Source organism: Geotrypetes seraphini, chromosome 3 (genome assembly GCF_902459505.1).
Source record: "Geotrypetes seraphini chromosome 3, aGeoSer1.1, whole genome shotgun sequence".
NCBI lineage: Eukaryota > Metazoa > Chordata > Amphibia > Gymnophiona > Dermophiidae > Geotrypetes > Geotrypetes seraphini.
This window is the reverse complement of record NC_047086.1, coordinates 282,927,391-282,939,582: the sequence shown is the minus strand read 5'-3', so window position 1 is coordinate 282,939,582 and position 12,192 is coordinate 282,927,391. Positions and strand designations below refer to the sequence as shown.

At 43.0% G+C, this 12,192-nt stretch overlaps 1 protein-coding gene across 2 annotated transcripts in view; it reads right to left on the bottom strand.

The window, feature by feature from the left end:
* COG2 (component of oligomeric golgi complex 2) overlaps positions 1-12,192 on the bottom strand; it is a 158,012-nt gene that overhangs the window by 68,737 nt on the left and 77,083 nt on the right. For both annotated transcript variants that reach the window (XM_033938563.1, XM_033938562.1), the window contains exon 9: positions 1,270-1,396. In XM_033938563.1, coding sequence (XP_033794454.1) covers positions 1,270-1,396 — 127 coding nt within the window. The remainder of the gene's footprint in view (positions 1-1,269; positions 1,397-12,192) is intronic.

Genomic DNA, 12,192 nt, shown 5'->3' with positions numbered 1-12,192 from the left:
CGATTTAGGATAGGCTGGGGAGGGCTTCAATGGGAATGCCAGTAATTTGGAATATGAGGACATTACGGTCTGTATCCTATAAATGACAAGATGGATTGGATAGAATGGAGTTAGCATAAGGGGTAGACTTCTACAGTCTATCACCCATAAATCTCAGAGAGAAAAAGACAATTTAATAATGAATTTAAAATGCATGTAACTATTGGGCAGACTGGATGGACCTTTCAGGCATTTATTTGTTACATGTATCAACACCAGCATCCACACCATCAAAGCAGCAGCTTCGTGTTGAGACAGAAGTGTGCAATTCATTCCTTGATCTTCCTTCAGGAGCTACTCCTCAAATCCTGCATTAATAAAGGCATGGGCATTAGAGTTGTTATGGCCTCCTGAATCACCTGGGGTGTTTCGGAAGCTAAGTCTCAGTTCCTTAAGAGGCTGCTGCACCCCCTAAATCTCAGGGGAAAAACAACACTTTGAAAAATGTTATCAAGTGCAAGTTATGTGGAAGCACATGCGTAACCGTTGAGCTTCACGATAATAGTGGTAAAAGGTGAGGTCTTGCACACCAGTAGCAGGCAGAAATTGCGTACACCAGTAGCAGGCAGAGCTTCCTCAAAAGTTTGAAAAAGCCTGAATAGATGTTCCCATACAGGGTTCCATCAGATGGCGCTGCCCACATGTGAGGATATCTGTATCCTGGTTGTCCTCAAAGAAGAAAAGATTTAAAGAAGCAACATAAAAGGGAGAAAGAAAAAGGTATGGAAAGAAAACAAAATCTAAGAATGAAAAATAATATAAACAGAAGATTGAAAGTGTTAAATATTTACATTTATAAACATTTCCATATAAAAAAATAGTCTTACTTGCATATTTAAACAGAATAAATTTGAATACTAATTTATGCAAACATGTCAAGCAATGTCTGTGAAATGTAAAAATGTTCAAAAGCTATTATCAATGGAGCAAATTGCTACAACAGGGCAGATCACTGAAACTGGGCTCAATAACTCTTAATAATCAACATGGGCCTAATAAATGTAGGTATTGAGCCATTCAAGCTTAGGAATGCCACAGAACAGAGACTTTACTTGTTAATCCTAGTGACTGAAAGCTCTGGAGGCTATTTTAAAATGCTATGTTTTACTAATGCAGCCTGCTAGGTGGCACAGTTGCTTTTGTGAACCTTTAGAAAGTATGAAGCCCATTTAAGTCCTGAATCCCAAATGCAAACAGAACAAACAAGGAGCATAACATAAAACATTTTACCTCATGGAATACATCTGGATTTCCTGGGTTAAAAAGTGATGGCAGTTTTTCTTCCAAACCATAAACTATTACTGGCCAGACTGAATTTACTAAGAAGTCATATCCAGGCACTATATCTGCTTTTGCACTGAAATAAAAAAAAAAAAAAAAAGAGTTACACGCTGGTTTTACTCCTTGAATTAACCTGGTGAAAGTTTAAATGTTCCTCATATGTGTTCCTCATATGGACTGACACTAGGGCCAGATTTTATGAATTTTTGACCTGGCTTAACACTCTTGATAGGCATTTAAAGTTCACTGCCACTGTCAACGCAACTAGTGTCACCTATCTGGATACCAGGGTTAGCAAAACGGATGGGCAATTGGTCACGACGGTTTTCCGGAAGTCCACGGACCGGACCTGGTCACGACGGTTTTCCGGAAGTCCACGGACCGGACCTCATATTTACATTACACCAGCTGTCATCCTGTCAGGTTGCACCAATCGTTGCCTGTGGGGCAATTCCTCAGGATTCGTCGTATTTGCTCTTCTTTGAGGGAGTACAAGGCTCAAGCTAAACTACTATTCCAGCGTTTTAAGGCCTGCGGCTATCCTGAATGGACCATCAGAAGAGCGTATCGTAGAGCACGCTATGCTAACCCTGAGCTATTACGGGCTCCTGCCACCAGGCCTCCTTTAGATCAGCAGGTGTGTGTCATATCGTTTTCCAATCAAGCCCACCAGGTAGCGAACATTGTGAGGAAGCACTGGCACGTCCTGGATCACCATCCTGTTTTAAGGAGGCTCCCTGTATAGCTTATGCCCGTCCTAAAAACTTGAAGGACTTATTGGCCACGAGGAGTCGGGCTCATATTGGGGGCAGTCATAAACCATGTGGTCATTGTGATATGTGCCCTCTTTCCTTGTCTATTTCTACCTGGCAACATCCCCGGACTCAACGTACTTACCACCTCAGATCTCAGACGTCTTGTGATTCTGAATGGGTAGTTTATGTCATCATCTGCCCCTGCGGGTTGTGCTATGTGGGGCGGACTAGCAGAAGAATCAGGGTCAGATTGCAAGAACACAGGAGTCGGATTCTCACTGGATCTCACTCTGCCCCCCTTGTGCCGCACTGTGCTGAATTTGGCCATCGGTTCACCGATCTGTCTTGGTTCGTGCTTGAGCAAGTCCCTTGGGATTTCAGGGGGGATAGTCAGTCCCATTTGAATCTTAGGGAACAATATTGGATTTTCCAATTACAATCTATCCATCCCAATGGTCTTAATGAAGGTGTGGAATGGAACACCATTATTTAACTGTGTTCATCGTATTTCTATTTGGGTTCTGTGTTTCAGTGGGGGTTTTTGGCTGGGGTCATCGGGTTGTTTTCAGCATGGATCACGTTTTATGTCTTTCGTTTAGCATGGTTGTGTATTCATGGGCGTGTTCTCGCCCCTGAGTGTGATTGGTTGTTAGTGTTGTATGTTTGGTTGGTTTGTGCATGACGTCACCTATAGATCCGTTTTAAGCGGGTGCTCTTCCGCCCGGGCACCCCGCCCTCCAGCCGACCTCTTTGTTTGTGTTCCGTCGGGGGTCAGGTTCCTGAAGAAGGGCTCCTCCCGAAACCAGCGCGGTCGAACCTCTTCTCCTGGCGCGGTTTTTTGCGTTTATCAGTTTGTGAGATAGTTTCAGATAAGTATTGTGTTCATTTGATTTTTGCATGGTGATTTTTGATTTTGTTGTGTGAGTCGGGGGGTCTGGCTGGCAGGGTTTGTTTGGGGGTCGCTCAGGTTGTTTGTGTTGAGTTTAATTTACTCACTTTGATTGTTTGATTTGTTTGATTTAGTGGACTCAGATCCCTTTAATTTCAGCACACTCAGGGTGCTCAATGATGGTGTGTGGGTGGAGGCTTACCGCCTTGACCCAGAAGTGAAGTGTCGGAGCTGTGCTCCTATCACTGAGGGTTCACACTGAGAGCACCCTATATTATATTCACCCCATTTTGGTTTGTTAGTTGCGAGCCAATTTTGGCGTCTTGAGCGTCCCCCACACAAACCTTGATGTGACTAGGTTGCCTTTTTGTGTTTTTTCTACAGTAGGAATTTTGGCAAATTTGGAGTGTATTGTTGTTGTTGTGAAAGTTTAAATCTGACAGAACAAACATTTACTATACACGAGTATATGCCATTTTGATTTGTACTATTCACAACAGATTTTCTCACACTATGTTGGAAAACAGCTGACACCTGATGGGGTAAAGGTTTTGAGTTTTTGTTTTTTACAATTCTTTATTCATTTTTCATCTTCCATCAAATATACAATATTACATCAATTGAATCATACACATCACTTGAAATTCTTTCTATTATCATCTTAAATATATAAATTATCTCCCTCCCCACCCACCCTTTTCACAGATATTATAATCAAGAATTAACATACATATGCTATATTCATAGATATTGATTAAATCTATATTAGAACTATATACCACCCCTTTCTCTAATTATAATTATACTTTCAATGGCGTCTAATCATTACAATAAGTTGTCAATGGCCCCCAAATCTTCTTAAAGTTATTATAATTTCCCTTTTGTATAGATGGGGTAAAGGTTTTAATAAAGTTTTGCTGGCTGTGAAAATAAATCTTCTATGTTGGGAGTCCAGGATATTCATGAACATGTTGCCAGATATGTGGAAATACCGGATAGTAAGAATTACAAGTTCGAGTTCACCGAGTGCATACATCCAATAATCAAAACAGACATTTTGAAAAAGAGATTAGTTTCTTACCTTGCTAACATCTTTTCTAGTAGAGAGGTGTGTCATTCTGGACAAGCAGGTTATATCACAGTGCTCGTAAGCCTTGCAGAAGGAATCCACTCTGTATTTTTAAAATCTCTCCTCACCAAGGGCTCTGCTGCCCCCTACAGTTAGTTCCAAAGCAGGCAATCACCCTTTCTAGAACAGATATGAAGAAGGGGTACGGGGAACCTCCCAAAAGAACAAGTATTTTCAGCTTTGAAATTATGACAAAGATGTTAGCCATTGAACAAATCAAAACAGTGAAGCAATCATGCCAAACAGAAACATTAATGAAGCTCAAATACCCCAAAGTAACCTAGCAATAGACTACTCTTCATATACCCTTAAGATCTGACTGGTATATAACCTGCAGTTTTGGATAAGAACATTCAGAGTGAGACAGTAGACAGGTACAGGAAATAAATAACAGTGCAGAGGTCCAGAATGACACACCTATCTACTAGAAAAGATATTAGCAAGGTAAGAACCTAGGGCTAGATTCACTATACTTACCTAAGCGATCCAATCCGTGGCCGAGTCTTCCTGGGCGACCGATTCACCAAGCCTCCCCATGCAAATTAATGTGATCGGAGGCACGCCCCACACTGACCCCAGAGCAATCCTGCATAGCAATCCTGCATAGCAATCTTCTTTGCCTGTAGATGGTCTGTGCATGTGCTTGCTCTCCTGACTTCCCTCTCGCCAACTCCTTCCCCAGCTCCAGCAAGGAAGTCCCGCCTGTGTCCACTTTGCCTCTCCCGGTCCCTCTGCCTTTTGTCCCTCCCAGCTCCTGAGTTGTGCCAGCAGCGTCTTCTGCTCTTCCTCTCCATTTCTTCGGCTCTCATTTGAGGGCAAGAGGCATATCTCCCATTGCCTACGATCGGATACGCTGCAGGGAAGGGTTACTTGCGACTCCGTGGTTTTAACCCATGGGTTTAACACGGGGCTGCACTATGGCATGTTCTGTTCCAGATATGCCTCTTGCCCTCAAATGAGAGCCACATCTATTCTGTAAAACTTGGCAAATGTATGTAGAGTGGAAAAAGGCCTAGATGCACTAAAGAGGATCGGAAAGACCGTGTGAGTCTCTCCAATTTGAATTTTTTGCCAATTCAAAAAGAGCTATTGATGCATTAAAATTTTGCATGCAAATAATTCATGCGGAGGTTCATTGTAATCCTCATCTCTCCCGTCTGATTGATGGCTGTGAGAGTGACTCTTATTTTTTTTAATGGGCACAGATGCTGTGCATTAAAAAAAAAAAAAAAAAGCACCCCCAACTGCTGATGCAGGCCCTCCCTGACAAACCGGCACCAGCACCAAGAACAGAACCCCCCCCCCCTCCTGTGGAAGGGAAAACGGCAGGAGGAATGCTCCCTCCCTCCTGCCATGGCGACTCTCCCTCCTCACTCACTGCGTGCAAAAAAAATTGGCAGGAGGGAAGCCCATTCCCTCCTGCCAACAGAGGCCCCCCAACCATCCGCTACCCTCCCCTTCCCCCCCCGAAAAAAAAGTCAGGAGGGATGCCCACTCCATCCTACCACCAGATGCTCCCCCAAACCTCCAAGTATCTTTTCCGTTGGATGCAGGAGGGAGCCACGATCTCTCCACCATCATGGCCTGCCAATCTAAAATTGGAGGAGCATTAGGCGTCTGATACAATCAGGGCCTTAAGCCCATACCCCTGCATCACTCAAGGTACCCACTGATCTGTTGTGATAAGAGGCCAACATTTATGAAAATAAATTAATCTGCCTCTGATGGGCAGATTGTGAGGAAAAGTCAGGGCTATGCTCTCTTGGGAGTGTGTGGTGTAGTAGTTAAAGCTACAGCCTCAGCACCCTGAGGTTGCGAGTTCAAACCCACGCTGTTCCTTGTGACCCTGGGCAAGTCACTTAATCCCCCCAGGTACATTAGATAGACTGTGAGCCCGCCGGGACAGACAGGGAAAAATGCTTGAGAACCTGAATAAATTAATGTAAACTGCTCTGAGCTCCCTTAGGAGAACAGTATATAAAATTGAATAAATAAATAAATTAAAAAAGGACAACTGCTGTTTGGACAGAGAATGAGGTTGTGATTTCAGTGTCCTTTGTTGACTTGTGTGTGGTCATCATTGAGTTGCAGGTCTAAAAGATGAGGAAGAAGGCTGATGGTAGTGGCGTTTAGCGTTTTAGTAATATGAATATCTGGATGAGATAGAATATCTTTTGGACGATCAAGAAGATTAGGAGTTTTGTAATTTAGCTAAAGTCATCATAGTTTCTTTGTGGCAGGGGGGGGGAGGGGGTTATCTTATCTGCAGCTTCCTCAGTTTTTTTCTCAAAACAGGTCATCTTCCATACAAGTCATATTGGAAAGGCGTTCTTGAACTGAAGTTTCTAGATCAGAAACTTGAAGCCAGGCTGACATTTGGGAAGAAACATCAAAGATATCAAAAGTTGGTTTAGACAGGAACTTTATTGCAGTGAACAAATTCTTATACAATTGTTGAAATTGTGTTAACTTGTCTGGGGAGGCAGAAATTTCTCAAATTCTGACAATTGTTTTAGTAGGGACTTAAAATAAATGGACATGTAAAATTGGTAGTCCATAATTCTGGTGAGAAACATAGATGATTAGAAATGTGTTTCCAATGTTCTAGCTTCTCTGCACGGAAGAGCAGGAAGCGTAAATTGCAAGCTGCAGGAACGTTTGAAGGCAAATTCCACAAGTAATGAATGATGTTGAAGCCGAGTTCTGTCAAATCCTGGACATGTTTGAATTCTATACATTGTGTTTATCTTTCTAGGAGCTACCTGAACTGCCAGGGATCATCCCAGTTCTTAAATAAAGTATCTTTCATGATTCTGTGCAAGGGTGCCTTAATGCATTCATTTGGTGTTGCTTCAAAATTAAGGAGTTGAAAAAGTTCAGAATGAGATTCCTTCTCTCTTTCCATTTTGATTGGCAAAACCTGTCCTGTCTGCCTTCTGGCAACCATTCATCTGAACAGCTGGAGAAATCTCAGTCAGACTCCTCAGGGTGTGTGCATAGCAAGGAGTGTCAACTGTATGTCAAGGTTCAGGTCGATGGTTTGAAGCAGGAGATATCTCCTTCACCGATGATGATGCATGTGTTGAACAGGTCCATGCCAACTCTTATGCACAGCGTCAAGCAGAAATGTGTGACTTGTCCAAGATCGACACTTTGATGTATCCTCAGGCTGGGCTGAGACAGGTATGGAAGCCTTTAATGCTTGTGAAGACTGTCTGCAGTAGTCCCAAAAACCCAGATCTCCTCCTGGAGAGATGGTACCAGTACTGAAAGAGAAATTCATATGGAAGCATTCTGCTGTACTGGTTGATGAGGCATGGGAGACCTCAGTGTCGTGGCATGCCTATGAGGAGATCATCTGGATGGAAGGAGAGCAGTCATCGATGCATCGAAGTTTGGGAGGACGCAGTGGCATACCTAAAAGGGGAAGAACATTTGAGCTTCTTAGTTTTCTTTTGTGCCACATCCTCCGATGCTCAAGGCATTGATGAAGATGATGTAGAGTCCTGCCTGATGCTCTGGATGCGGTGTAGATGCATTCAGTGCCAATGCCGATGCTGCAGTCCTAGGAATCTGAGTGTCGGGTTCTCAGTTACCCACCATGCTCAATGTCAATGACAATGCAGTAATGAAAAGTTTTTCAAACTGAAGTTTTCGGGCTTTGAGTGACCTCTTTTGCATACAGAAACAGAGGGCACAGCCAATATCCCTTTCCTCAGCATCCAGATCTGGATACACTAATTATGTACATCAGAGCCTGAAATGGTATGATTACATCGACAGCATTTCTTAAAATCACTAAGTATTGTCTTTGACATGGAGGGGAAAATGGCTGACACTAAATCAAAGGGCTCAGTGGCCCAGGGAGGCTCAAGTGAAAAGGATACCAAAAATTATGGATGCTCCCAGGAGGAAAAAAGGGCTTGTGGTGGTCCAAAGGCCAAAAATTGAAAAGCTGACAAAAATGAACCAAAGTTGGGTAAAATACTGTTATGTGATAAAAATAAAGAATTATGAAGAAAAATATAATAAGAGGAGGCAAAATCTTACGGCAGTGTTAGAGGAGTCATTCTTAGATGTTAAAGAGAGAGCAACTAATTGTTAACTTTATTTTTGAACAAGATCTTAATTCTGTTATGAGGTTATTCTTTTAAAAGTATGGAATACTTTTCTGCAGTCAACGTCTATGGTTATACCACGATATGACCAGAGTAACTCAGGAAAGGCGGAAACTATTCTTGGGAATGAGAGAGGAGACAAGGAGGTTATGTGCTACATTTTTGTCAAAGTTCTAGCAGTTTTTTTCGTTTTGGGATTTTTGTCAAGTTCTAGCAGTTTTTTTCGTTTTGGGGACTCACTTTTATTTTGTTATTGCATCAAAGTATAGCTCAAAGAAGTAAAGCCAGATTGTAGACGTTTAAGTCTTTTCTTTGAATTTTACTGGAATGTTACTCCCTGTAATTTCTTTTTTTTCCTCTCTCTCTAAATTTGATTGAGGTCTAAGGAAGAGTTAAGTTTCACAATTTTAGTTATTTTATATGTTCCAATGCTTTATGATGGTATTTCTGTTGAAACATGACTCTGTATTTCTATAGCAAATAGTTTTTATTTGTAAAGTATATTAAATTGATTAAAAATAAAATTAAAAAAAAGAAAGAGGAGGACAAGAAGGCACAAAAAATTAGAAAAGTTTGATGCGCTGAAGAGAAAACTGAAGAAACAGTTTTTCAGCTACACGGAGAATGAAGAATTGATGGTCTTGCAAGCCAATGTTGGGCAGGAAGGCACTGGAATGTGTGCAATATGAGCACTACCTAAAGATTTAAGGTGACAGAGCATTTGGTAGTGTCTGTCAGGGCCGCCATCAGGGCAGTACTACCAGTCCTGCATTCAGGGGCCCGGAGCTGACAGGGGGCCCGGGCTTCCCCAGGGTCGCAAGCATAATCTCCTCTCCTTCTCCTTACCTGCCCTGCCGCAGCACACAGCCGAACGGAAGTCTTCCTGATGTCAGCGCTGACGTAGGAGGGAGGGCTTAAGCAATAGGATTGCTCAGTAAGGGGCCCAGAAATTTCTGATGGCGGCCCTGGTGTCTGTACTGGGTTCCGTGGATGACATCACCCATCTATGAGAATATTATGCTTGATTGTTCTCAGAGAAGCACTTTTTTGCAGCATCACCTGAGCAAGGGTTACCAGAGTATGTATTTAGAGGGCTTGACTCTGCTGAGGCTTAGTCCAACAGATATGGATTACTTGAATTTGCCCATCCAACATGATGAATTGTATTGGGTGATAACAAAGCCCTCTGATGAAAGCTCCAGGACAGCATGAGCTAAGGGCAGAATTTTATAAGCTTCTGGGTGGATAATAGTTCCTTCAGCAAATATGTTTAATCTGATGATGAATGCTGAAGCTTTGCCCTTACCACTTAAGCTGGCTGAGATCATAGTATTGCCAAAATGTTTTATGTTTGATATACCGCCTTTTCTATGAGTGAGTCAATAGAGTTTACATTATAAAATTTAACATAAAGAAAGGAATACCATTAAAAGATAGGACAGAGTAGACCATATTTGTTCAGATTAGAGTAGAAACATTTCTTATGACACCCATGTCTGCATAAACCCGGGGACTGTAATCATATTGCCCAATATCACTGTAAAATTATGAGGTCAAACTTACTGCAAAATTCACGGTTAATAGTTTGATAAGGGTGCTTCCTTCCACCATATATGATTGGCAAGTGGGTTTTGTCTGGGGAGCTCCATAGCTAAGAATCTGAGAATTCTGACCTCCCTGGAGTGGAGTAAACAAATGGTATTCCTTCACTTTTGATTAGTTTTGATGCTGATAAAATGTTTGATTGAGTCAACTGGGGATTTTTAAATGTTATCCTGGAAAAGTATGGGTTTACCAGCTGGTTTGTATCAACTGGTTTGTTTAACATGAGTGTCCAATCTTGTTTAACATGAGTGTCCAATCTTCCCTGAGGGCACAAATTTTGCTGAATGGATTGGAATCTGACAGCTTTCCTATACAGAGGAGTATGAGGAAAGGTTGACCTTTGGGCCTCTTCTATCAAACTGCACTAGCAGTTTTTAGCGCAGAGAGACGCGCTGAATGGCCTGTGCTGCTCCCAATGCTCATAGGAACTCTATGAGCGTCGGGAACAGCGCGGGCCATTCAGCGTGGCTCACCGCACTACAAACTGCTAGCGCAGTTTGATAGAAGAGGCCCTTTGTCTCTCTTGCTTTTAATAATAACATTAGACCCCTTACTCAAAGATATGTATGGGAACCCAGACATTTAGAGTGTTTTAGTGGGCTCTTTGAGCCTTATGGTAGTAGTTTTTTCAGATACCATTCTAGTGCATTGCAGGAGATACTGCAGCTTTTGGGAGAATATGGAGATTATGCGGGAGTCCGTTTATATTTAAATAAGTCAGTAGCAATGCCTTCAGTTGGCCAGTTGCAGGCTATGTGGGGAGAATAGCTTCTGCTTTGATGGGCTGAACATTCCTTTAAATATCTGGGTATTCAATTAACAACCAATGTGGAAGTGGAGTTTACCCAAGATGGCAGCCTGATGCATCTGTGAGGATGCCATCAGCTTTTGGTGGAGTGTTTCCTCATGCTATGGTGCTCTTCAACATCTTTATAAACGATCTGAACATTGGTACGACGAGTGAGGCGATTAAATTTGCAGACGATACGAAGTTATTCAGAGTAGTGAAGACACAGGGGGATTGCGAAAATCTACAAAGTGACATAATCAAGCTCGAGAAATGGGCATCAACATGGCAAATGATGTTCAACGTGGATAAGTGCAAAGTGATGCATGTCGGTAACAAAAATCTCATGCACAAATACAGGATGTCTGGGGCGGTACTTGGAGAGACCTCCCAGGAAAGAGACTTGGGAGTTCTGATCGACAAGTCGATGAAGCCGTCTGCACAATGCGCTGCGGTGGCAAAAAGGGCAAACAGAATGCTAGGAATGATAAAGAAGGTGATCGCGAACAGATCGGAGAAGGTTATCATGCGCCCTCACCTGGAGTACCACGTCCAGCACTGGTCGCCGTACATGAAGAAGGACACGGTACTACTCGAAAGGGTCCAGAGAAGAGCGACTAAAATGGTTAAGGGACTGGAGGAGTTGTCATACAGCAAGAGATTGGAGAAACTTGGCCTCTTCTCCCTTGAAAAGAGGAGACTGAGAGGAGACATGATTAAAACATTCAAAATACTGAAGGGAATAGACTTAGTAGATAAAGACAGACTGCTCACACTCTCCAAGGTAGGGAGAACGAGAGGGCACTCTCCAAAGTTGAAAGGGGATAGATTCTGTACAAATGTAAGGAAGTTCTTCTTCACCCAGAGAGTGGTGGAGAGCTGGAACGCTATTCTGGAGTCTGTTGTAGGGGAAAACACCCTCCAGGGTTTCAAGACTAAGCTGAAGAAGTTCCTGCTAAATTGGGACATACGCAGGTGAGGCTGGACTCATTTAGAGCACTGGTATTTGATCTGAGGGACACCGCATGAGCGGACTGCTGGGCAGGATGGACCACTGGTCTGATCCAGCTGCGGCAATTCTTATGGAAAATCCGGGTTTTCCCCAATGATGAAGCAGCAGCACCATTTGGCCCGATGGACGCCTTTGTGGATCGCGGCTCACAAACCCCACACCCAGAGGTTTCCATGGCTGGAAAGAACATGTAAGCTGAGGCATGGGATTTCTCCTTCAAGGGTGCCACTCTATCTCCGGATGAGCCAAGTCCACCTAGCTGCCCCGTTGCGACAGAGGAGTCATTTTTGACATGCCAGCTCAGGATGTCCTCTTGCTGGCCTCTCTGAGTGGGAGGACTGACCCTGAAAGGGGGAAGGAGGAGCTTTCAAGATCACAGCAGTCAGTGGTGAGACTACAGCAAGCCCAAGAAGTTTCTTTGACTACTAAGGAGGCTACAGGTACTTTGGGAGCCCAATAAGTTTCCTTGATAACTGAGGTGGTTACAGGTACTTTGGGAACTACAGGAAATTCTAGAACTGAGATTGTTCCCTTTCAAAGGCCTAAGGTAATTACTATTGAATCCATATGGGAGGCC